Source organism: Drosophila biarmipes, unplaced genomic scaffold (genome assembly GCF_025231255.1).
Source record: "Drosophila biarmipes strain raj3 unplaced genomic scaffold, RU_DBia_V1.1 ptg000017l, whole genome shotgun sequence".
Classification (NCBI taxonomy): Eukaryota; Metazoa; Arthropoda; class Insecta; order Diptera; family Drosophilidae; genus Drosophila; species Drosophila biarmipes.
In genome coordinates this window covers 3,407,985-3,434,868 of record NW_026114535.1, presented here as the reverse complement: position 1 = coordinate 3,434,868, position 26,884 = coordinate 3,407,985, and the positions used below count along the sequence as shown (strand labels likewise).

The following is a 26,884-nucleotide window of genomic DNA, read 5'->3' as shown; positions in this document are numbered from 1 at the left end:
AATATTATAAATCAAAACAGCATTATACAATTTTTATTTTAAAGAACAAACATTGCTTTATTTAGAGGTTAATATTACAATTAAAAACAAGATTATACAATTTTTTTTTAAGTTAAAGAACATACATTGCTTATTAGAGGTAAATGTTAAAATTTATATAATATAAAATTTTTATTTTAAAGAACAATTAAAATGTTTTCTTCGAATTACATTCAATTTGCTTACTTTCTTCTATATTTAGTGGTATAGTTTGTACATAACTATTTATACCACCCTCTAATATATAGATTTTATCATCGTCATTACTTAAAGGAATTGATTTTATGTATTCATCGTTATCCTTATCTAAATTTAAAGGAATAGTTTGTACGTAGTTATTTATTCCACCTTCAACAAGAATAGTTTCGTCCTCACTAGGTGATCTTATCTGGATTATCCTAATCGAAAATTTTCACATCGTGGTCATCATCACATCATCATCATCATGCTCACCATACAAAACCAGAGTGTCGTCTTTAACCTCTCTTTTGTTAAGGTTTTGAAATTGTGAAAATAAAAATATTATTAGTGTAGAGTAATATATATATATATATATTATATATATATATATATATATATATATATATATATATATATATTATTTTATATATGTATATATAATTCAAATCACCTTTTTGTACTCCACTCGAAATAGTATTAGTAACTTCTTTATTAATATTTTGAAATTCTGAAAATATAAATATTATTAGTATATATAAATATTTTTTTTTATATATTATATTCAACTCACCTTTTTGTACTCCACTCGAATAGGTATTACTAACGTTTTTATTAATATTATAAAATTCTGAAAATATAAACATTATTAGTATATATAAATATTATTTTATATATATTTTTCAACTCACCTTTTTGTACTCCACTTGAAATAGTATTGGCAACTTCTTTATTTAAATTCTGAAAAACAAACATATTTCCCTACTCAATCATATTATATTATCACTGTTAATTATTTTGAAGTCATTAATGTCATTAATTAGAATTTTGTCTGTACTAATCTCACTTTCTTGTTTATTTAAATACTCAATTAGCATTTGAGATTCTAAAATTTTACTTTCTCAAATGTATTCCATTAATTTTTTCTGCTGTTTCGATACCTATTTCATTTATTTGTGGGCCATCGCTAAGATATCCTGGTTCTACATCTCCTATCTCTTCCCGTTTACTCTCTTGTATAGAAAGAAGATCAGCATCTTTCGAAATTCTTTCATATACTTTCCTATCTTTCTGTCTCTCTGCATGTATTAGGTAATGTGTTAAAACTTCAGCAACATCAAAGCAATTTATTCTTAATGTTGCTAGGGGGTATTAATATTTCGTTTAGATTTTCGTTGGTGGTGAGGAGTAGTTATATGTTTTGTAATCCTAAGTTTAGATTTACTTACACTACGTTTAACATGCGATCTTCTATATATATTATTCTAGCGACATTTAACACCTACCGTAGCACTTTTATATGTTACGGTGAAGAATCTATTTAACCCCCAGATGTTGCTATAGTTACGTATGTAGTTGTTGTTGCAGATGTAGTTGTTGTTGTAGATGTTGGGGTACTTGATTCTTCTTTCTTCTCCAGACTACTTATCAAAGTAGGTTGGTTTGATATTAATGTTGTAGGTGTAGCTGTTTTTATTTTTTCTTCAACTGTGCTTGTAGTTTTCATTAATACTATTATTAGTATTAATTTTATTTTTCTTCCATGATCTCGACTTTCAAATCAATTTTTATTTTTTTTTTTCAACTTCGGCATATTGATAAATAGTCCAATTGAATTATTCGAATTAAAGGGGTTTTCAATAATCGTCATTTCACTGGACACCGGAAACATTTTCACAAGTGCATTCATTAGTGAAATTATAAAAAATATTATCAAAAACTTAATTTTTTTTTTGAATAAATTAACGAATGCACGCTCAAACGAATAAACGATCCGAAATTGACTTGCGTGAACGAATAGACGATAACTGAAAACTTTTTGAAATGTTTTCCCTTTATAACCTCTGGATTTATATATGTATATATAAATATATACATGAGTCTATTCACGCATTGACGTCAATGCGTACATTTTAATTGTTCTATGCTTCAAGTTGTTGTTTTTGTGAATCCAACTATCTGCTAATTTTAAAAAAGTCTACACAATTTCTTGTTTATAGAAGCCCCTTTGAATTGGATCACCCTTCAAGTCTTCAAGTAAATAAGTGGAGGGTATTGTATTTTGTACTTTCCGAATTCGAAAAATGTCCGTTGCCCAGTTTGAAGTATAACCTTTTTCCAAGACATGCTTATATTTACTTATTCGTACATGATCCCCCTCTTAAAACTCTTCATTTGTGAATATTTTTAGATGATTGTATGATCTCATCAAAATTTTTTTTATTTTTAACATTAACACCAATAGGTTTCATTTTAATTGTTCTATGCGTCCTATTGTTAAAATTATTAATCAGTTCTTTGTATATTTGAAGCAATATATATTTTCCATTAAAACTGAACTCACGCCACATAAGTTCTTTTAGTGTTCTAATAAAACGTTCCACAATAGATGCTTTAAGTGTACTAAGGGTTGGGTAATGATTAATTTCATATCGTTTCATCAATTCTCTTAATTGTTTATTATAGAATTCATTTCCATTATCTTTTTGTAAACTCTTTGGTACCTTACGACCAGATTTTATTATTATTTCCATTGCCCTTGTAACTTCTTCTGCATTTTTTGATTTTATTGCTTCACCGCATGCATATTTAGAAAAAGGTATCTATTACTGTTAATAGATACCGAAAGCCTTTATTCGATGATGCATATGCCCCCATTTCAAGCAAATCAGCCTGCCATAAATCATTAATACCCTTTACTATAACTCTACGTCTTCGAAATTTCTTGAATGATGGTCCATGTAACTCATTTACAATATCTCGTTTACTCATTACTTTATTTTATTTGGTACAAATGGTTTCTTCTCTAAAGACTTTTTTCACTTTTTAAAACTGCGGTCGGTGCAATGATATAATTGAAAATGTTACTTTCTATTTCATTTATTTCCTCTACTATCTTATTAATAGTTTTCAAGAGAAATTCCAATTCTTTAGAGATTACACTTACTTTTCCCTCATATTATTGATTCAAGCTCTTAATCTAAAGATTTCTTGTTTCAGTGAGTGTTTAGAAATTTCATTAGATGTATTCTGTACTAGTTTACTTTTTTCATTGCAATATCATTTTCATGAATGGGGGGTAGGGAATTTTTAAATCGTTTCCTCTAAATATTTAATACTCGAATTTATGTATCATTCACATTGATTGTTAAGACCTCTTCTTCGTTCTTACGACGTGAAAATGGACTACTTCGAAGGTTCGTTCCATCTATTTGTATCTGATCAGAACGAATGACTGGTGCGGGCTTTTTTTAATTTGGTTTTATAAAGTTGTTAAGAGTTTCCAATTTATCAAGAAGCTTTTTTAATGTATTATATATATACTCCATTTGAGTTTTTATTACTTTACTTTTCAACTCCGATACTCTTTTATTTCGTAGATGAAATGATTTAGTTATAGTTTCCATTTGTTGTGATTTTGCTTCGTTAATTTTCTCATCTACATAAAATGTAATAGCCAAATCATTTTTATTTATTGGTTTTGAAGAGTTTTTAATTCTTTTCTTCTAAACATTTATGTGACCAACAGTATCTAGATTTAAACCTGTAATTGGTTTAAAAAATTGGTTTTTAAAATTCTCTATTATTCCTCTCTTTGTAAATTCTATTTGAGAGGTTTTCAGTACTTTTTAATTTTTTACCTGCATTTCTTTTTATAGGAACTCGTGTTGCACTTTCAAATTCGGTATCACTATCATTGATTTCTTGAGATGAATTACTAATTTTAGGTGGTCGACTTACGTTTTGAAATTCTGCCTCACTATCATTGATACCCACAACAATTTTTTGTGATTTTTCAGCTCCTATGTTTTTATTTTCTATTTTCTCAACACTTGTGTCTTTACTTTTAAAATCAAAAAGATTGCGTGAGTTTGATGTTTTTGTTGCAGATATTGTTGTTGTTGTAGATGTTGCTGTAGGTGCAGATGTAGTTGATGTTGTTGGTGTAGTTGTGCTTGCAGTTGATGAGTACTTTTATTATTATTATTAATTATTTTTATGTCGAGTAAACTTTTTAAATTTGTTTCATTACTTTCTTCACTTGTTTTATTTATAAGATCCATAAAAATATGGCTATCATCCAAGATCTCAAATTTCAAATCAATTTTAATAATATTTTTCAACTTCGGCATATTGATGAATAATCCTATCGAATTATTTGAAGTCGATGATGGGTTTTCAAAAATCGTCATTTCACTGGGCACCAGTATCATTTTCGAAAGCGGATTTATTTTTGAATAGTGAAATTATAAAAAATATTATCAAAAACGACATTTTTTTTAACAAACCAACGCACGCACGCACGGACGAATAAACGATCCTGAAATTGACTTGCGTGAACGAATAGACGAAAACTGAATACCTTTTTGAAATTCTTTCCCTTTATAACCTCCAGATTTGTATATGTTTATATATAAATATATACATGAGTATTTTTAACGCATTGACGTTAATGCGTACATTTTAATTGATCTATGCTTCAAGTTGTTGTTGTTGTTTTTGTGAATACAACTATCTCCTGATTTTAAAAAAGCATACACAGTGCGTAACTATACAATCATCTTTTCGTTTTAGAATCTTTAGAGTTCACGTTCCATACAAAATTCTTATCTGTACACGCACGCTCTCTTAACCTACTCAACACACAGGCATATAATCAATTCCATTCGAATTCTTATCTTAACTTGTTTTTCACACTTTATAAATAGAAATTGTGGGTGTGAAGAACTATTTTTTGATTTCACGCATAGACGTCAATGCGTTCATTTTAATTTTTCTATGCCTTCGCTTGTTTTTTACAGAATGTCTTTTTTGTGAATTCAACTATCTTCTGATTTTGAAAAGCCTAGACAACGTACAAGCACATAATCACCTTTATGTTTCAGAATCTTTTCCCTTTTATTAGGGAATTTTGTTTTTTTAATTTTTTGTTAATAGAAGCCACCATGAGTTGGATCACCCTTTAGGTCTTCAAGTAAATATGTGGTGGGGGATGTATTTTTTTACTTTCCGAATTCGAAAAATTTCCGTTGTCCAGCTTGGAGAATAACCTTTTCAAAATCTGTTTTTCATTTTTAACATTCACATCAATGGGTTTCATTTTAATTGTTCTATGCTTCCTACTGTTATAATTATTATATTAATCAGTTCTTTGTATATTTGAAGCCATGTGTATTTTCCATTAAAACTGAACTCACGCCACATAAGTTGTATTAGTGTTCTATTAAAACGTTCCACAATAGATGCTTTAAGAGTACTAAATGCTGGGTAATGATTAATTTTAATTTCAATTTAATTTTTAATAATTTTCCATTGCATTTGTAACTTTTTCCGCATTTTTTGATTTTATTGCTTCGCCCTATCCATATTTAGAAAAGGTATCTATTACTTTTAATAAATACCTTAAGCCTTTATTCGTGATGCATATGCATTAATACCCTTAATGATGGTCGATGTAACTCATTTACAATATCTCGTTTACTCACAAACTTACTACTATCTACTATCTTATTAATAGTTTGCAAGAGAAATATCAATTTACTAGAAATATTACTCACTTTTCCCTCAATATTATTGATCCGATGTCTTAATCTAAAGATTTCTTGTTTCTGTTTTGTTTTTAGTTTACTCATGTTTTCATCAACATAAAATTTGGTTGCAATTTTGTTTGGAATTTTTCTACACCTTTTGTTATATCTCTTGAGTACTCTTCTTCATTTAAAAAACAACCAAACTTATCAATGTCCATCATAATCATTGAGTATACTTTGGAATTTTTCTACACTTTTTGTTATATCTCTTGAGTACTCTTTCTTATTTAAAAAACAACCAAACTTATCAACTGACATTATAAAATAAATAATGAAAGAACGGTATATTTATGTATGATCCAAATTAATTGTTAAGACCTCTTCTTCGTTTTTACGACGCGAAAATGGACTACTTCGAAGTATCGTTCCATCTCTTTGTATCTGATCAGAACGAATGATTGGTGCGGTTTTTTTTTAAATTTACGTTTATGATATTGTTAAGATTTTCCAATTTACCAAGAAGCTCTTTTAATGTTTTATGTATGTACTCCATTTGAGTTATCATTTTTATTTCTTTACTTTCCAACTCAGATACTCTTTTACTTCGTAGTTGAAATGATTTAGATATAGTTTCCATTTGATGTGATTTCACTTCATTAATTTTTTCATCTACATACAAATTAATAGCCAAATCATTTCCATTTATTAGTTTTGAAGAGTTTTTAATTCTCTTTTCTGAACATTTATGTGACCATCAGTACATAGATTTATACCTGTAAGACTCTCAACTTCCCTTTTGAAAAGTGAGGAAAAATCTCTGACATTTGAAAAGTGACCAAACTTGTCAATAGACATTTTGCTATTAAACAAAATGAGAAAATGTTTTCCGTTTTATTAATATATTACTTTTGCTTCACGCAATTCTTCTAATATTGAAAGAATTTCATTAGTATGGTTTTTATTATCAGCAGCTTTTGATGCCATTAAGAGTTGCAATCTTTCAACAAGTTCATTAACATTATCCCAATATACATAATTTGGTGGTAATTTTTGTCTCATATACCCAGAACCAGTACATTCTTCATTTACTGAAGACGACGATATTAATGGCTTAATAATTGAAGAATATTTTTTTGAACGATTTCTTTTTATTTGACCATCTGGTTGATAGTTTCTTTTGTGAGCACTTGTTTCAATTAAAATGTTTCTATATAATTCTAAATTCTTCTTGGTATAATCCTTAGGACTGTTATGAAAAATTAAAGAGTATAAACCAGGGAAGAGTCCATAAATTTCAACTTCCTAATTCTAATAATAATTAAAATAATATTTTCTTCTCTTGGTCCATAAATATTATTTAAAATATTTTCTTCTTTTAACTGATTTATGTTTACATACATCACCCCGGTTTCTTCATATACACTTTCATTTAAATCATCTATATGAGACTGTTGTGAAACATCACATTCATCTATAAGAGATTGATGAGAAATGTCAGATTCATCTATATGAGAGTGTTTTGAGTAATTTCAATTACTCTCTCCTTTACCCTTTTATTACATTTAGGTACTCTTATTTTCTCTTTCTTGAACTTATTCTGTGTGTATCATTAATATACTTTCTGTTCTTTTTTAATTTTTTATTTTCACTTAGTAATTCATGTAAAGGTTCTGTAATAGATTTAAAAGTTTCCTGCAAATTTGATACGTTTTAATTTTTATTTGCTTCAATTCATCAAATTTTCTTTATAATTAATTCAAACTTTTTCAACTATTCTAAAAGATTTCGCTGCATTGTTGTACTTATTCGTACATGATCCCCCTCTTAAAACTCTTCATTTGTGAATATTTTTAGATGATTGTATGAGCTCATCAAAATCGGTTTTTTATTTTTAACATTAACACCAATAGGTTTCATTTTAATTGTTCTATGCTTCCTATTGTTATAATTATTAATCAGTTCTTTGTATATTTGAAGCAATGTATATTTTCCATTAAAACTGAACTCACGCCACATAAGTTCTTTTAGTGTTCTAATAAAACGTTCCACAATAGATGCTTTAAGTGTACTAAGGGTTGGGTAATGATTAATTTCATACCGTTTCATCAATTCTCTTAATTGTTTATTATAGAATTCATTTCCATTATCTTTTTGTAAACTCTTTGGTACCTTACGACCAGATTTTATTATTATTTCCATTGCTCTTGTAACTTCTTCTGCATTTTTTGATTTTATTGCTTCACCCCATGCATATTTAGAAAAGGTATCTATTACTGCTAATAGATACCTAAAGCCTTTATTCGATGACGCTTATGCCCCCCATTCAACCAAATCAAATTACTATAACTCTACGTCTTCGAAATTTCTTGAATGATGGTCCATGTAACTCATTTACAATATCTCGTTTACTCATTACTTTATTTTATTTGGTACAAATGGTTTCTTCTCTAAAGACTTTTTTCACTTTTTAAAACTGCGGTCGGTGCAATGATATAATTGAAAATGTTACTTTCTATTTCATTTATTTCCTCTACTATCTTATTAATAGTTTTCAAGAGAAATTCCAATTCTTTAGAGATTACACTTACTTTTCCCTCATATTATTGATTCAAGCTCTTAATCTAAAGATTTCGTTTAGAAATTTCATTAGATGTATTCTGTACTAGTTTACCTTTTTCATTGCAATATCATTTTCATGAATGGGGGGTAGGGAATTTTTAAATCGTTTCCTCTAAATATTTAAATGTCCATCATAATCATTGTGTATACTTTGGTATTTTTCTACATCTTTTGTTATATCTCTTGAGTACTGTTTCTCATTTAAAAAACAACCAAACTTATCAACTGAAATTTTAATTATAAAATAAATAATTAAAGAACGGTATACTCGAATTTATGTATCATTCACATTGATTGTTAAGACCTCTTCTTCGTTCTTACGACGTGAAAATGGACTACTTCGAAGGTTCGTTCCATCTATTTGTATCTGATCAGAACGAATGACTGGTGCGGGCTTTTTTTAATTTGGTTTTATAAAGTTGTTAAGAGTTTCCAATTTATCAAGAAGCTTTTTTAATGTATTATATATATACTCCATTTGAGTTTTTATTACTTTACTTTTCAACTCCGATACTCTTTTATTTCGTAGATGAAATGATTTAGTTATAGTTTCCATTTGTTGTGATTTTGCTTCGTTAATTTTCTCATCTACATAAAATGTAATAGCCAAATCATTTTTATTTATTGGTTTTGAAGAGTTTTTAATTCTTTTCTTCTAAACATTTATGTGACCAACAGTATCTAGATTTAAACCTGTAATTGGTTTAAAAAATTGGTTTTTAAAATTCTCTATTATTCCTCTCTTTGTAAATTCTATTTGAGAGGTTTTCAGTACTTTTTAATTTTTTACCTGCATTTCTTTTTATAGGAACTCGTGTTGCACTTTCAAATTCGGTATCACTATCATTGATTTCTTGAGATGAATTACTAATTTTAGGTGGTCGACTTACGTTTTGAAATTCTGCCTCACTATCATTGATACCCACAACAATTTTTTGTGATTTTTCAGCTCCTATGTTTTTATTTTCTATTTTCTCAACACTTGTGTCTTTACTTTTAAAATCAAAAAGATTGGGTGAGTTTGATGTTTTTGTTGCAGATATTGTTGTTGTTGTAGATGTTGCTGTAGGTGCAGATGTAGTTGATGTTGTTGGTGTAGTTGTGCTTGCAGTTGATGAGTACTTTTATTATTATTATTAATTATTTTTATGTCGAGTAAACTTTTTAAATTTGTTTCATTACTTTCTTCACTTGTTTTATTTATAAGATCCATAAAAATATGGCTATCATCCAAGATCTCAAATTTCAAATCAATTTTAATAATATTTTTCAACTTCGGCATATTGATGAATAATCCTATCGAATTATTTGAAGTCGATGATGGGTTTTCAAAAATCGTCATTTCACTGGGCACCAGTATCATTTTCGAAAGCGGATTTATTTTTGAATAGTGAAATTATAAAAAATATTATCAAAAACGACATTTTTTTTAACAAACCAACGCACGCACGCACGGACGAATAAACGATCCTGAAATTGACTTGCGTGAACGAATAGACGAAAACTGAATACCTTTTTGAAATTCTTTCCCTTTATAACCTCCAGATTTGTATATGTTTATATATAAATATATACATGAGTATTTTTAACGCATTGACGTTAATGCGTACATTTTAATTGATCTATGCTTCAAGTTGTTGTTGTTGTTTTTGTGAATACAACTATCTCCTGATTTTAAAAAAGCATACACAGTGCGTAACTATACAATCATCTTTTCGTTTTAGAATCTTTAGAGTTCACGTTCCATACAAAATTCTTATCTGTACACGCACGCTCTCTTAACCTACTCAACACACAGGCATATAATCAATTCCATTCGAATTCTTATCTTAACTTGTTTTTCACACTTTATAAATAGAAATTGTGGGTGTGAAGAACTATTTTTTGATTTCACGCATAGACGTCAATGCGTTCATTTTAATTTTTCTATGCCTTCGCTTGTTTTTTACAGAATGTCTTTTTTGTGAATTCAACTATCTTCTGATTTTGAAAAGCCTAGACAACGTACAAGCACATAATCACCTTTATGTTTCAGAATCTTTTCCCTTTTATTAGGGAATTTTGTTTTTTTAATTTTTTGTTAATAGAAGCCACCATGAGTTGGATCACCCTTTAGGTCTTCAAGTAAATATGTGGTGGGGGATGTATTTTTTTACTTTCCGAATTCGAAAAATTTCCGTTGTCCAGCTTGGAGAATAACCTTTTTCAAATACATGCTTATATTTACTTATTCGTACATGATCCCCCTCTTTAAACACTCCATTTGTGAATATTTTTAGATGATTGTAGGATCTCATCAAAATCTGTTTTTCATTTTTAACATTCACATCAATGGGTTTCATTTTAATTGTTCTATGCTTCCTACTGTTATAATTATTATATTAATCAGTTCTTTGTATATTTGAAGCCATGTGTATTTTCCATTAAAACTGAACTCACGCCACATAAGTTGTATTAGTGTTCTATTAAAACGTTCCACAATAGATACTTTAAGAGTACTAAATGCTGGGTAATGATTAATTTTAATTTCAATTTAATTTTTAATAATTTTCCATTGCATTTTCCCGCATTTTTTGATTTTATTGCTTCACCCTATCGATATTTAGAAAAGGTATCTATTACTTTTAATAAATACCTTAAGCCTTTATTCGTGATGCATATGCATTAATACCCTTAATGATGGTCGATGTAACTCATTTACAATATCTCGTTTACTCACAAACTTTTTACTATCTACTATCTTATTAATAGTTTGCAAGAGAAATATCAATTTTTTAGAAATATTACTAACTTTTCCCTCAATATTATTGATCCGATGTCTTAATCTAAAGATTTCTTGTTTCTGTTTTGTTTTTAGTTTACTCATGTTTTCATCAACATAAAATTTGGTTGCAATTTTGTTTGGAATTTTTCACCTTTTGTTATATCTCTTGAGTACTCTTCTTCATTTAAAAAACAACCAAACTTATCAATGTCCATCATAATCATTGAGTATACTTTGGAATTTTTCTACACTTTTTGTTATATCTCTTGAGTACTCTTTCTTATTTAAAAAATAACCAAACTTATCAACTGACATTATAAAATAAATAATGAAAGAACGGTATATTTATGTATGATCCAAATTAATTGTTAAGACCTCTTCTTCGTTTTTACGACGCGAAAATGGACTACTTCGAAGTATCGTTCCATCTCTTTGTATCTGATCAGAACGAATGATTGGTGCGGTTTTTTTTTAAATTTACGTTTATGATATTGTTAAGATTTTCCAATTTATCAAAAAGCTCTTTTAATGTTTTATGTATATACTCCATTTGAGTTATCATTTTTATTTCTTTACTTTCCAACTCAGATACTCTTTTACTTCGTAGTTGAAATGATTTAGATATAGTTTATCCCAATATACATAATTTGGTGGTAATTTTTGTCTCATATAACCAGAACCAGTACATTCTTCATTTACTGAAGACGACGATATTAATGGCTTAATAATTGAAGAATATTTTTTTGAACGATTTCTTTTTATTTGACCATCTGGTTGATAGTTTCTTTTGTGAGCACTTGTTTTAATTAAAATGTTTTTTTATAATTCTAAATCATTCTTAGTATAATCATTAGGACTGTTATGAAAAATTAAACTAACTATTACCCGACATTAAAATATTATTTTATTCTCTTGGTCCATAGCTATTAACTAAAATCTTTTCTTTTTTTAACTGATTAATGTTGATATTATATTTCACCACGGTTTCTTCATATACACTTTCATTTTAACCAGATATATAAGACAGAACATCGGATTCATCTATAAGAGATTGATGAGAAATAACAGATTCATCTATATGAGAGTGTTGTAAGTAAGCATCAACTTAAGCATCACTATCACTTTCACTTTTAATTACTCTCTCCTGTACCCTTTTAATAATTTTAGGTACTCTTGTTTTCTCTTTCTTGAACTTAGTCTTAACATTGCGTGTATCATTAATATACTTTTTGTCTTATTTAGATTTTTATTTTCAGTGAGTAATTCATGTAAAAGTTCTGTTATAGATTTAAAAGTTTCCTGCGAATTTGATACGTTTTCAGTTTTTATTTGCTTTAATTCATCTTTTTAATGAATTCCTACAGTTCTTCAACTGCTTCACAAGAGGTTTTCCTTGAGCACCTTCATCATTTCCGGATTGACCATTTGTACTTGTTTTTAAGCAGTTTGTTTTTGTTTTTGTTGTTTTATTGTTTTGTTGTTTGTGAGATGATCTAGGTTTATACTTTTAACTTGAAACTTTTGACTTGAGACTGTTTACAGGTGGTTTTTAATTGTGAGTTAAAATAACTGTTGATCGAGTTTTTATACCTTAAGGTAAACTAACCCTCCTTTTTCTATCTTATTCTTGATTTAGAATTGAGAAATTACTTGACCATAACGAAAAAGTTAGGGAGGGATAGAGAGATAAGAATTGGAGGGACAGGTGTCCACAGTTGGTAGTATTAAAAACACCTCGTAAATGTGGAATATACTTTTGTCAAAATTCAAAATTAAAAAATTTGATAGAAATCAGTTTTTTGGATTTCCTCTAAATGGATCAAGATATAATCCATAACCTTTTCTATAAGGTTATAGAAACATACCTTCACCCACCTTAATACTTTCAATTTTTTTTTTATTATGTCGTTTACTCTCTTCTAATTGTTATTATTAATATTTGCATTATTAATAGTTTTAGCAATGGCTGCACTACCAGAGGCAAGACTACCTAATGCACTTAGTGCAGTCAAAATGGGTACAACACCACCAATTTTCGGTACATTAATGACAGGAGGAATCTTAATTTTTTTTTATTTCTACCAATTGATTACTGACTGCTTTAGGCGCAACCTTGATTGCTCGTCTTCCTGTCTTGATAACATTTGAAAAACTTTTTACCTTTGATCTCGTCTTCCTACACTTTCTTTTTGTTCCCTTCTTCACACCCATCCCGAATTTCCTTTTTGTTTTCATAATATTTGTAACTAAGTATGCTGCTGTTTTCTCTGCAATACTACTATCTTTTGATCCAACACGTTCCCACGCTTTATTAATTAATACTGCATCAGCCTTATGTCGTTCAGCTAGATCCTTATTTTGTGAATATGCAATATCATATAATCTACAAGCTTCATCCAATTGATTTACCCCACGATCACCGCGCTCCAACCTTTGTTTAAGCTTTGTTCCAGGTCCACAAAAACTATAGCCAGGAATATGTGCTTCAAATGGAAGTGTGTTAATTATTTTGCTGATAATACCACTACCTCGTTTAAAGTTTGAACTCTGACTGCAACACTAAAAAACTAAAACTTTTACCCATTTTATACAATGTTTAATCAAGGAGCATTTCTTATCAAATGAACTGCATTACACACGTGAATATGCGTTTAATACGTCAAAAACAAGATATCTGTGTTAGAAATATCGAGGGTGGTGATCAATCATTTAAAAATTCAGTGTCACGACATAGTTCTTTATTACCTAATACAATAGGAGCATTGATTGTCCGTCCGTCAAACTGTGGAAAAACAAATGTTATGCTCTTTCTTATTGAAAGTGCAAACGGACTTAAATTTGAGAATATATATGTATTCTCAAAGAGTTTATATCAACCAAAGTATGAGTATTTAGAGAAACTATTTAAACCGATAAAAGGTATGGCATATTATATATTCTCACAAAATGAAGAAGTTTTACCGCCCGCTAAGGCTATAGAAAACTCTGTTATGATTTTTGATGATGTTGCTTGTGAAAAACAAAACAACAAATATGAAAGAATATTTTTGTATGGGACGTCACAAAAATATAAATTCTTTTTACATATGTCAAACATATACTCATACTCCAAAACATCTAATACGTGATAACGCGAATATGATAACAATGTTTAAACAAGATGATTTAAATATGCGACATATATATCGTGATAATGTAAATTCTGATATGTCCTATGATACATTTATGAAAATTTGTCAAAAGTGCTGAATATATATTTTTACAGTTCATGATTAGATTCCAAAATGAGTAGGTCATTCACTCTTACATTAAATGGTAATGAACCCATTACAAACATAACTTATTTCCCACCCATTGAACTGACGAATGGTGACTATGAGTGTGCACTCATTGACTTTCATATGTACAACTCTATACCCAATGTTGATATAAATTATAATCTATTTCATATTGGTTATAAAGTTATTCAACTCCCCATAGGATCATATTTACTCAATGATATTTATGATTTTCTAAAAAATAAACTAAAAGATTATGATCTTGAGAAAACATTTCAAATGGAAAGTAATAATAACACACTTCAAGTTCATATTACAACTACCAAGGAACCTATTTATTTTAATAGAAACAACTCTATTGGACAATTGCTTGGTTTCAATAAAAAAATAATCTACCCCGACCTGAAAAAAAAACATATACGAGTATATCGGATCAACCTGTTAACAAGGTCCTAAACAAGGTCTTTGACCCAAAAACCGCAAAGCTTCAGAGCAAAAGCGGTTAAGTCAAAGTTTGATGTGGAACTGCCAGAATCTGCGGTGGTAGGACTACGGGCGGCGTACGGGGGCACCCAAACCGCCACAGAGTTAGAGTTATGTCCGACATAAGGAGGCGTCTCATGGAAAAGGGAAAACTCAGGTTGGGATGGACCTGGTGCAGAATCCGGTCAAAGATAACACGCAAAAGGTGCTTTAAGTGTATGGAGTTCAACCATATAGCAGAAAACTGCAGATCCCAGGAGGACTGCTCTAAATGTTGCTACAACTGCGGCACGAAGGAGCACCAAGCCAGAGGCTGCAAAGCAAAGGCTTGCTGTATGCTCTGCAAGCGCAAAAAGGAGAAGGACTATGACCACCCAACAATGAGTGGAAAATGTCCGTAGGAGGGCTTTGCATGGGCTTAGGGGCTAATGAAGATTCTTCAGATCAACCTAAACCACTGCGAGGTTGCCCAATCATTGCTGAAGCAAAATGTCATCAAGCAAAACGTAAACATGGCACTCATAAGCGAGCAATACAGAAATAAAAACTCCGGTGTATGGCCAGCAAATAGTAGCAAAAAAATCGGCAATATGGAGCTGCGGAAACCCAAGGCGCCAGATTAGCAGGAAAAAAAGCGGAAATTGCTTCGCCAGGGCCCATGTGAATAGTATAGCTTTCTATAGCTGCTACCTGCCGCCAAGCCTATGCCTCCCCCAGGCAATAACTGTGCTCGAAGAGATTGCAGAAGACGCCCGGGAAAATCGGGGACCTTAACGCCTGGGCTACGTGGGGCTCCCCCTAACAATTGCTAGGGGAAGGGCGCTATTGGAGAGCTTCGCCGCACTTGAGCTAGTACTGCTGAACTCTGGAACAAAACCGACTTTCTCTAGAGTCGGAACAAGTTCCATCATTGACCTCACATTTGTGAGCGCTGGACTGGCTTCGGGCTCCAGCTGGGAGGTTAATGACGCCTATATGGGTAGTGATCATGCGGCAATAATTTGCACGATTAAGTCCACAAATGGCCCACCACGCGTTCCAAAGACCGTGGCAGGGTACAAAGTAGAAACGCTAGACGTGGAGATGGTGCAGCTGTTGTTCGAGGACCTCTCTACAAACGAATCAGCAGACGAAAGGGCAAACCGCATCGCAGATTACACAAAGGTAGCCTGTGATGCATCTATGCAGAGGAAGGGGAAACTCCCATCAAGGAAAAGACCGGCATACTGGTGGAACCAATCCATTGCGGAACCCAGGAAAGAATGTCATAAAGCAAGACGCGCATACCAACGAGCAAGAGGAAGATTCGAATTCAGGGCACTACAGATATACTACATGACAAAAAAACGAGCCCTAGAAAAACTCATAAAAGAAAGCAAACGCAGGTGCTTTAATAATATATGCGAAGAAATAGACTCCAACCCTTGGGGCTTCGCATATAAACTCGTCACAAAACGGCTTCGGGCATTTAGTAGACCGTCGCCGACATGCCCAGTCATCCTAGAAGGGTAGTCTAAACACTATTCCTTGAGCAAGAGGGTATGGCGCGTATAGCACAGATCGTAGACACGAGATGCATAAAGCTCACAAGTCCTGAAGAAGTCCTTGAGGTTCTGAAGACAATAAAGGACGACAAGGCACCGGGACCTAATGGAATCCCGAATAAAGTACTAAAAATAGCCATAAAAGCAAACATAAAACAGTATGTTGACATGTATAATGTATGCCTAACAGAAGGTGTGTTCCCTAGTCGCTGGAAAACTCAGCGGTTGGTACTCATACCAAAGGGGGACAAGCCAGCGGAGGAGCCTTCTTCGTATAGGTCACTCTGCATGCTGGATACGGTGGGTAAAATTCTTGAAAGAATAATCCACTCCTGGTCCCGAAGGTGCCCTTGTCGGAACCAACGGCCTTTCTGAGATGCAGTATGGTTTTCGAAAGGGACTATCTACAATCGATGCCATTAGTAAACTGTGCGAGATCGCAGACAAATCCATTGAGGGAAAAAGGTGGTTTTACGGCACTAAGCAGTATTGCATAGCGGCAACATTGGATGTTAAAAACGCATTCAACTCCGCCAGCTGGCACCACACACTAAATGCGAGTAATAGCGAGCTACTTCGAAGGCCGCCTGCTCCTGTACGAAACTGAATCCGGGCAATCGACTCACAGGGACACCGGGGGAGTCCCCCAAGGATCAGTCCTAGGCCTTTTGTTGTGGAATGTCATGTACGACGAGATCCTTAGGATCACGATGCCCGAAGGGGCACTACTCATTGGTTTCGCGGATGACGTAGCCATATTAGTTACGGCCAAGAAACTCCCAGACGCGGAAAGAATCTGCAATGAAGCTGGGAAGCGCATGGTTCGACTCTAAGGGTCTCGCCTTGGCAGCTCATAAGACCGAAGCAGTCCTGATAAGTAGCAGGCAGAAAGTGGAATCGGCCACTATTAAAATTGGAGAAGCCACCATAAAATCTCGCGCGAGCTTAAAATACTTGGGTGTCATGATCGACCACCGGCATTCTTTCAAAGAGCGTCTAGCGTACGCTAGTGGCAACGCAGGAAGAACCGCAATTTTGCGAATTATGGCGAACACTCGTGGACCGAGGCAACCAGGACGTAGATTACTGGTTAGCGTTGTCACATCGACGCTGATGTATGCTGCTCCCATATGGGCCCGAGCCACAAAAAATGGGAGTTATTTGCAGGAGGGTGATTCCGTACAGAGATCAGATTGTGTGCCCTGAGGGTTTGCTGTGCGTTCCGCACGGTATCCCACGACGCGGCGCTTATTATTTCAGGAGTAATACCGATGGACTTGCTAGCAGTGGAGTCAGCGGGTATCCTCGCAGGTAGCATAGGGGTCAAAAGTGTCGAGTCCCTACGAAAAAGGTGCAGACAACTTACCATTGAAAAGTGGCAGGAGAGGTGGGCAAATAGCAGCAAGGGACGATGAACGCATAGGCTTATCCCACAACTGCAGAGATGGCTGGGAAGGAAGCATGGACATGTGGACTTTTACTTAACGCAACTGCTGACAGGACATGGATGCTTTAAATACTTTCTGAATAGGTTTAAGCATGAACGTTATCCGCACTCCCCACTCTGCGAGTCGGATAATGAAGACGCAGAGCACGTATTTTTTGTCTGTCCGAGATTTGAAAATGAACGTCGAGATCTGAGCATAAGGGTTGGAAGGACGCCAGCCGTTTGTAACCTGGTGGAAATTATGCTTGAATCAGAAGTAAATTGGTCCACTGTATGTAACATGGCCAATAATTCTAAAAAAAAAACTACGCATCGCAGAAAGACTGCGAAATTCCATTAGGATAGAATCCTAGAGAGCCCTTAGGGCATTCCCCCCCGGCGGAGTAATACCTAACGGCAGTGCCGCCTGGGAAGCGGGGAGGAGGTGAAGTTTTAACTGGGTTAGAGTCCCAGACTTCGGTAAGCTAGCACAGCTCCGAGTTGGCTTTCGATGCTTTAAACCACCACTAACAAAAGAAGAGAGTGGTTAACGGAAGGTTGGTGGTGGTCGATCTTCGCTTAACAAAACCATGCTGACACGGTGATATAAGCGAGGAACATAAATGTTGCAAATGAAAAGTGATAATACGTTCAAATGCTTTAGGAATTGCCGACAATTTAGAAACACCTCTATAATTTTGGGCATCTGCCCAAATCATCAGAGGACAAATAATTACTAATCTTACTGAATACAATTTAGATATATAATCAGTTTCATTGTTATTATAATTTTAATTTTATTATTTTTTTTTTTTTAATTTTTAGGTTTTAATTTTATTTATTTTTATTTTAATTTGCTAATTTAAGCTTTAAAATTTTAATTTTTACTTTTCAATTCTCTCTATTTTCTATATTCTCTATATTTAAAATCCAACATGCTAAATTATGCAGTTTAATAGTCAGATGTGCCCTTAAATTGTCTTGCAGTGCGTTTATAAATTGAGTTTCGTTACTAATAGCCTTGATAGTGTTTGGCAGTTGGTTTCAAGCGCGAACAGCATTTACAAGGAACTGCCTCCTTGTGCATAGGTACTTATACTTAAAGTTCATTATGTTTTTGGTTCTTCTTGACGAACTAAAAATAAGTTTTTCATAAACATTCGACGGCTCTTGTCTTCTTATAATTTTATGAGGTGTACACTTTCGTAATTGTCCCTATTATTTTGGTCGGTAAGAAGTCGTTGGTCAAGTAAGGTCTACATTTTTCCCACAGATATATTAATGTGATCATCCCACGTCAATGTTTGAATAAACCGTGAATCCTAGATTAATTGCAGTTTTTACATACTCAATAGGAGCCTTATTAATGGTTTATGTTTGCAATGCATCGGTAGCCATCCCGCTGTATGTACGAGGTGTGTTCAAAAAGTAAGGTGACTTTGTATTTTCAAGAAAAACTATTAATTTATTTGTCAATATTAATGTTGTCCCCTTCAAAGTAATCCCTCTCAGATACAATACACTTATGCCAACGGTTTTTCCAATCCTCAAAGCACTTCCCATAAGCACTTTTCGGTATAGCCTTTAGCTCTTCCAGCGATGCAGTCTTTATCTCTTCAATCGTTGCAAATCTCCGTCCTTTCATAGGTCTCTTTAGTTTTGGGAATAAGAAAAAGTCACATGGGGCCAAATCCGGTGAATAGGTGGCTGAGGCATTATTATGGTGTTGTTTTTGGCCAAAAAATCTCTCACAAGCAAAGATGAGTGAGCAGGGGCATTATTGTGATGCAAAAGCCATGAATTGTTTTTCCACAAATCTGGACGTTTCTTTCGTATTGCTTCTCGCAAACGGCGCATAACTTCCAGATAATACTGTTTATTGACCGTACGACCATATGGTAAGAACTCCTAATGCACCACGCCATGGTGATCGAAGAATACAGTGATCAAAACATTGACATATGATCGAACTTGGCGTGCTTTTTTCGGTCTTGGCTCACCTGGGCTCTTCCATTGTTACGATTGGGCTTTGGTTTCGATATCATAACCATATACCCATGATTCGTCACCAGTTATAACCCTTTTGAGTAAATCTGGGTCGTCGTTGACGTCATCCAACAGCTCTTGAGCGATGCTCATGCGACGGTTCATTTAGTCAAAATTCATCAATTTTGGAACAAACTTCGCTGACACACGACTCATGCCCAAAACGTTTGAAAAAATTTCACGGCACGAGCCAAGCGATATACCGACATTTTCAGCAACTTCTCTGATAGTGCTTCGACGATTTTCCAAAACAATTTTCTTCACTGCTTGAACGTTTTCATCAGTTGTTGACGTGCTTGGGCGTCCAGAGCGAGGCTCGTCATTGGCATCTTCCCAGCTATCTTGGAAGAGTTTGTACCACTTGTAAACATTTTTTTTACTCAGAACAGTTTCACCGTATGCCACTGTCAACATTTCAAGTGTTTCGGAGCACTTAATTTTATTTTTTACACAAAATTTGATGCAAATCCTTTGATCCATATTTTTGATAGCAAAAAATCGCTGAGCACGCAAAACAACTTGTTACCTTTACGCCTCTCACAACTAAACAAAAAAGGGGATTCAATTGAAAATTGGTACAGATGTTAGGGAAGAGTGTACCAACATAACAAAACAAAAAAATCGATAATCGAAAATATGTTGCCCGCGAAGTTTGAAAAGTCACCTTACTTTTTGAACACACCTCGTAACATGGCCTATACCTAACGGCAATACCGCCGGTGAAGCGGGGAGGGGGTGGAGTTTTTACTGGGTTAGAGTCCCAGACTTCGGTAAGCTAACACAGCTCCGACCACTACTAAACCACCACTAAAAAAAAGAAAAAAACAGTCAACACTAGAGAAATAAGTACACTCTCTATACACATAACTGATCAGAACGGTGAACTTATTAATTGATGCGGTGAAAATTATACAATTCGTTTACATTTAAGACTAATACAGTGATTATATATAATAAAAGGGGTGACACCTACCATCATCAGCACACTTTAAAACATAAATTATAAGGAGAGGATCAAAAGTAAAAAGACACACACTTACATTAAAAAACAAGTTAATTCTTAAATCACTGGGCTTCAAAGTACGAGTTTAACTAAAGTTATGGGGTTGAATGAAATATTGGCAAAATTATGGGGTGGAATGAAAGAAAAAGCTTTCTCTGATGATAGTATATCGAAGAAAGAATATCACAGTTATTCACCGTATCAACAATCATTTAAACCGAATAATGAGATAAGTATTACAATTCAAAATCAAGATTTATATGTACTCCCCCATGAGAGTCTTCTAAATTTTCAAGGAGATATTACCCTAATTAAGGGTAGAAACACAAAATGTTATTGGGAGAAACACAAAATGTTATTGGGAGGATAAGAAATAATTGCATGACATACTTTTTAGATGAAGTACGCTACGAAATAAATGGTGTTGAGATAGACGGAACAAGGTTTAGTGGTATTACTTCTACAATAAAAAACTTTGTTTTCTTAAATCAATTTGAAAGCAAGAGACTTTACAATTCTGGATGGAGTGGAGGATCCGATTTTAATTTAAGCCCTAACTGTAACTTTTTTTAACCCCTCAAAAATCTACTTGGATTTGCTGAAGATTTCAAAAAAGTTGTATTAAATTGTAAACGTGAACTAGTACTATTGATATAAAAAAATTTAAATGATGTACTTGAGGAAGATAAAACTGAGAATGCACAAAGAGTCGGAAAACATCATCTCAAAATGACTAATATTACCTGGAAAATTCCTCATATAACACCCAGCGATTCAACGAAAATTAAAATGTATGATTTTATAAAATGTCCAATCTACCGATTGCATTCCGCAGTTGGGATACATACATTAATCCTAAACTGAGTAACGGAACACATCATGTTTGGAATGTTAAATTAGCTGCTAACCCTGAACGTCCACGATTTGCTTTAATTGTATTTAAAGATAATCACCATCTGATTACAAAAAATTTAAGAATCTAAAGGTCTACATAAACTCTGAAACATATCCCTACGATGACTTGAATTTGGACTATGAGAAAAACCGATTTGCTCACCTATATGAAATGTATTGCAAGTTTCAAAGTAGTTACTATAATCGAATTGAATCTCCTTTACTATCACCTGTAGAATTTTAAACTAAAGCTGCTATTATCGTAATAGACTTATCATATCAAAATGAAATGGTTAAATCGGGACCCATTGATGTTTGGATTTTAATTTAACTTAGCAAGCCCGCTATCGAAAATGTTCAAGTATATTGCGTGCTGATACATGATCGTTTAGTTGAATATAACGCGTTGAATGGTCTAGTTCTTGATCTAATGTAATCTTGAACTCCAATTTTCTCATACACTCTCCACATAATTTTATTGAATTGAATAAAAAATGTAGAAAAACAGCTACTTGGCTAACAAAAAAATCATACAATTTATTGGAACGATGGTGTATACTTTTTTAAAGAAACACAAATGCATTTAAGAGAAATAAATAGAAATAAACAAATAATTTATAAGGGATATCAAAAATGGGTTTTCCTACAAAAATTTTTTAAAAATGATGATGTAATTAACATTGATGAAATTGGATGTCCCTCTCTAAAAATAATGGATGGAAACCACTTCCCATATTGTTCATTACATGCTCGAGATGGTGTCTGCTCACTCAACAATGCTCATAAAATCTTAAACTTTTACATAAAGGAAAACTGCTAACAACAACAACTTTTCACCATTCATTCTTACATTCACAATTTGAGAGTCGAGAAAAGAAGATTACGATATGTCGGATTCCAATAACAATCTTAATATACCGAATTATTCTTCCTTGATAAATAAAATTAATTAATTTATTAATACATTTGGAAATTTGATATCAAAAGAGGACTTAAAATTACTGCTGGAGTCAAGAGACATGTTCATGAGTATTGACGTAAAGGAGTTTATAAAAACAACATTTGGAGAACATTTAAATTTATGTACATTTTCTAATGATAATATAGAAACGTGTGCTTGTTTTCATTTTGTAATTCAACAATATAAAGTTAGAAAATTAATTTCATCATACATTGAAATTCCAAAAAAAAAAATAAATCTATTGCTTTGAATTTGTTTTCGACGGTGGGTCTATCAACAGCTGTTGCATTATTTAACATCTTTTTTCTAAGTATAATACAAAGATTTATATCCACCACACTTTAGGTTAAGATAAATATTTAGCCTATTACGTTGAAAGAAAAAAAAATTATTTCCTCAAAAATTGAAGAGTTTTTAAAGAAGCATGGGAGTGAGATCTTCAAGGAACATGTTTCGAAGTTGAAATCATTTCATACATTTTTTAAAGATGTTGAAGCCACCCCGGTAATTCATTCCAAGTATGGGGAACACCTATCCTCCTGTGCATGGGCATATGATGATTGTAAAGTCGTACCTTACAGCTGCAGGTGTATGCATGTTAAAAAGAAAAAAGAATCTGCCTTAAAATTGATGTAACGATACATGTATTGTTTGAAAAACTCAATGGAAATTAATGATTGGGTATGAAGAGTATGAAGAGTATGATTAAATAAACACGTATTTGATTAAATAAACGATCTTATTTGTTTTTGTGTATATTCTGATAGGAACCACCACCACCACCTCCACTATAGAATTGAAACATTTATGATTGCCCTCCCCTTAACTTGATACAAGTAAGAAGATATTCACGCTCACTTTCCCATCTATTGCTCGCTAATGCTCACTTTCCCATCTATTGCTCGCTAATGCTCGCTAAAGATGGGGAAGTTCTCGAACTCACGCTTGTTTCACACCACAAAAGTATGCGGTCTATTATCCCTCAAACTAACACCTTTTGACCACAAGACCACTGAAGACAGGTTACACTAACAGATATCATCAACAAACCTAATTGAATCATCAAAACGGACACGCATAATATAACATACTTCCCCCTCCTCCTTCTCCCTTCTCCTCCTCCTACTCCTCCTACTACTCAACCTAAATATCGTTTTACAAATTCGTACGCATCACAAAACACCCCTCTCTCACACTCCTACACACCATTTTCGGGTAAAGATCACTCTAAACAACCACAAATTCTACGCATGACAAAACACCCCTCTCACACACAAGCAATCACAAGTTCAAACGCATGACAAAACACCCCTCTCACACACTCCTACACAACCTAATAGGCTAAAGATCACTCTAAACAACCACACATTTTTACGCATGAGAAAACACTCCTCACACACACCTTTGGGGTGAGAAAAAAACAAGACAAGACAAGACATGACAAAACATCCCACCCACTTTCGCCATTTCTTTGTGGTGATGCTCACACCTCACACCCTTTCTAACTTAATTAAGTGACCTTTTTATGTTAATTAGGTCATTATGACACCTGTGTGCATCCTAACGGTCACCCCCACCCCTATTTTTCCCCCTTTTTCCCACACTTTTATTACTTAATTATGCTAATTAGGTCATTATGACATCTGTGTGCAACTATTTACGGTCATCTAGAAGCAAGATCAAAATAAAAGAATAACTAAACCAGGATCAGGGGATCCTAGTCGGTCAGGATGATGGAGTGGTAACACCCCTAAGCAATCCTATTAGTATTTACGCTTAGATTATATAGTAGCCTTAAGCATAAATACACATACACTTATACACACTGAATATTATTTTTGTATTGGCTAAAAATCTTGCTTTTCCTTTGATTTCTGTTTTCTTTTGTATTTTCCTTTTCTCATTTTGAGACAGTGTAAAAAATTTATTTTTATTTTTATAAACACTAATTCACTATTGAAATTTTTCAATAGGTCGAACTTGTTTTATTCATTTTCTTTTACTTAATCTCCACAAACTTTATTCCAGTGCTCGACTCGGTACTTTAAAACAGACTGCCCTGCCTCGAGTACAATAATCAATAATCAAACCTCGTCTTAAGGGATTTATCCCAACTATTGATAAAAGAGTCGAAAAATAGTATAGTAGTAATCTCGACCGGAAATTGGTATTTACATTAAAGGACTTTAGGAATCGCTCCGGGGACCTTTTTGTTTCCGCTTGGATGTTTACAGCATCCGTTCGATGCGGAATAATTTGAATAGTTCACAGAATTAGCTGACCACTGATTTATCTCGGGTCTGTCAGAGTTACTTGGAAATTAGCTCTCCGATAAAAGTTGGTTATTATTTGGTAAGATTCCATAAAAATGTGTAATATAACTCCCCCGTTCTAAATTGAATCGTCACGATTCATTAGAATTGATGGGTATATTAAATTTAATTGATTTTTCCAATGATATTTTATGCTATGGTATTTTTATTGTTGGGATTCATTGGAACTAATGGGTATATTGAATGTAATTGATTTTTCCAATGATATTTTCTGCTAGGGTATTTTTATCGTCGGGAATATTATTTATTTCATTATCGGAAATATTGCTTTCTGGTTCAATTTCTTGCCATGGATTGTATTTAAGTTTGTTTGTTTCAATAAAAAAATTTAGTATGTTAATAGTATCGAATGAGAGTTCCGAATCATTTGATATAATATATTCGGATACTAAAAATTCTGTATAAGAAAGAATTTTCTCTTTTCAGTAATCAGATAAAACAAGAATATTTTGGGTGCAATAATTATTTAACATAGTAATAAAATAATAGAATATGAAAGAGGTTCGTGATTGATATAAGTAATTTGATGATTTTTAAAAGCCCATATTATCGATAAAAGTTTCTTTTTATTTGCTATGCATATTTGTCAGGGTTGGTTAGGGTTTTTAAAATATATAATTAGTTTTCCTTCCTGAGAAAGAACAGCACCAATAGCTAAGTCAGACACATCAGTTGTTAGGGTAAATTTGTTGTAGTCTGGCTGTATAGTTTTACTTGTGCAATTAAAATTTCACTAAGCTCATTAAAAGCTCCTTCAGCCGAATCGGCAAACTTTAAAGTTTTACGAGTTGCTTTTTTTGATACTTTGCCATTTTGGACTTCTAAATATTTTGTTAAGGGTTTAGCTATCTTGCGTAATTTTTGCACGAGGACTAAGGATTGGATATTTTGCAACTCTATAAATTTTTGCGGTATCGGGTTTGATCACATTGTCAAAAACATCGTAACCGAGAAAGTTAGTTTATTATTTAAAGAACTTTGATTTCTAAATCGAAATTTTCATGTTTGCCTTTAGCAAAATTTTAATTAATGAAATGTTGTTCAATTGTTTTTGAAAATATAATATTGTCAGCCATATAAACATGACATTTTTACTCACTTGTTCTCTTAAAAAATCATCCATCACTCGTTGGAATATTCTAGAAGCGTTTGTTAAACCGAAAGGCATTCTTACTAATTTATATTTTTCATGGTTTATTAAAAATAAGGTTTTCTGAATGTTTATTTAATTCATAAAAATCTGATAAAATCCACATTCAAAGTCTATTGTTAAAAAGTATTTGACTTTTCCTACATTTGACAAGATGACTAATAGGTCCTGCATTAAATATCTATGAGGTATAGTATTTTTATTAAGTATACTCTAGAGTATAACTCATGTTAGTACACTTCCGTATTCCAAATAGTATATAAAAAAGTACCAACATAAGAATAAATTAGTTATCAAGACACTCATAGCTTCGCGGTTCTGGGAATAGGCCTCATAACACATCTTAACAAGCAGCTAACTTCCGGTAGCTCAAACCTCAGCGCAGTGCCCGCATCTCCTCTCCGTCCATCGTCGTGACGCGATCATCCTGCCATAAAAGCGTTACCGTACCAGCGACAATGCGCTCACTATAACCCCCTTGTCCCGCGGCGTGACTACATCGGTTGGGAAAAAACATTGGTGAACGTTCCGCTATCAGCCATTCCGCAGCGACGAGAGCTGCAAGATTTCTTAACTAGGACCACATCACCTTAGGTCGAGTAGCCGTTTAAAGAAATGGACCAAGTAAGAACATAC

The 26,884-nt window shown here is 32.9% G+C and overlaps 1 protein-coding gene across 3 annotated transcripts in view; it reads right to left on the bottom strand.

Annotated features, from left to right (window-relative positions):
• Window positions 1-226: 226 nt before the first annotated feature.
• Window positions 227-26,884, bottom strand: part of LOC127012064 (uncharacterized) — a 49,506-nt gene continuing 22,848 nt past the window's right edge. The window contains exons 1-4 of one of the 3 annotated variants that reach the window (XM_050890246.1): window positions 1,565-2,042; window positions 909-978; window positions 791-847; window positions 227-524 (exon numbers count right to left, since the gene is read on the bottom strand). In XM_050890246.1, coding sequence (XP_050746203.1) covers window positions 469-524; window positions 791-847; window positions 909-978; window positions 1,565-1,723 — 342 coding nt within the window. In that variant the 5' untranslated portion in view covers window positions 1,724-2,042 and the 3' untranslated portion in view covers window positions 227-468. Of the gene's footprint in view, window positions 525-790; window positions 848-908; window positions 979-1,564; window positions 2,043-26,884 lie in introns of those variants that run through there. The other 2 variants (XM_050890247.1, XM_050890248.1) reach the window with 2 other exon arrangements.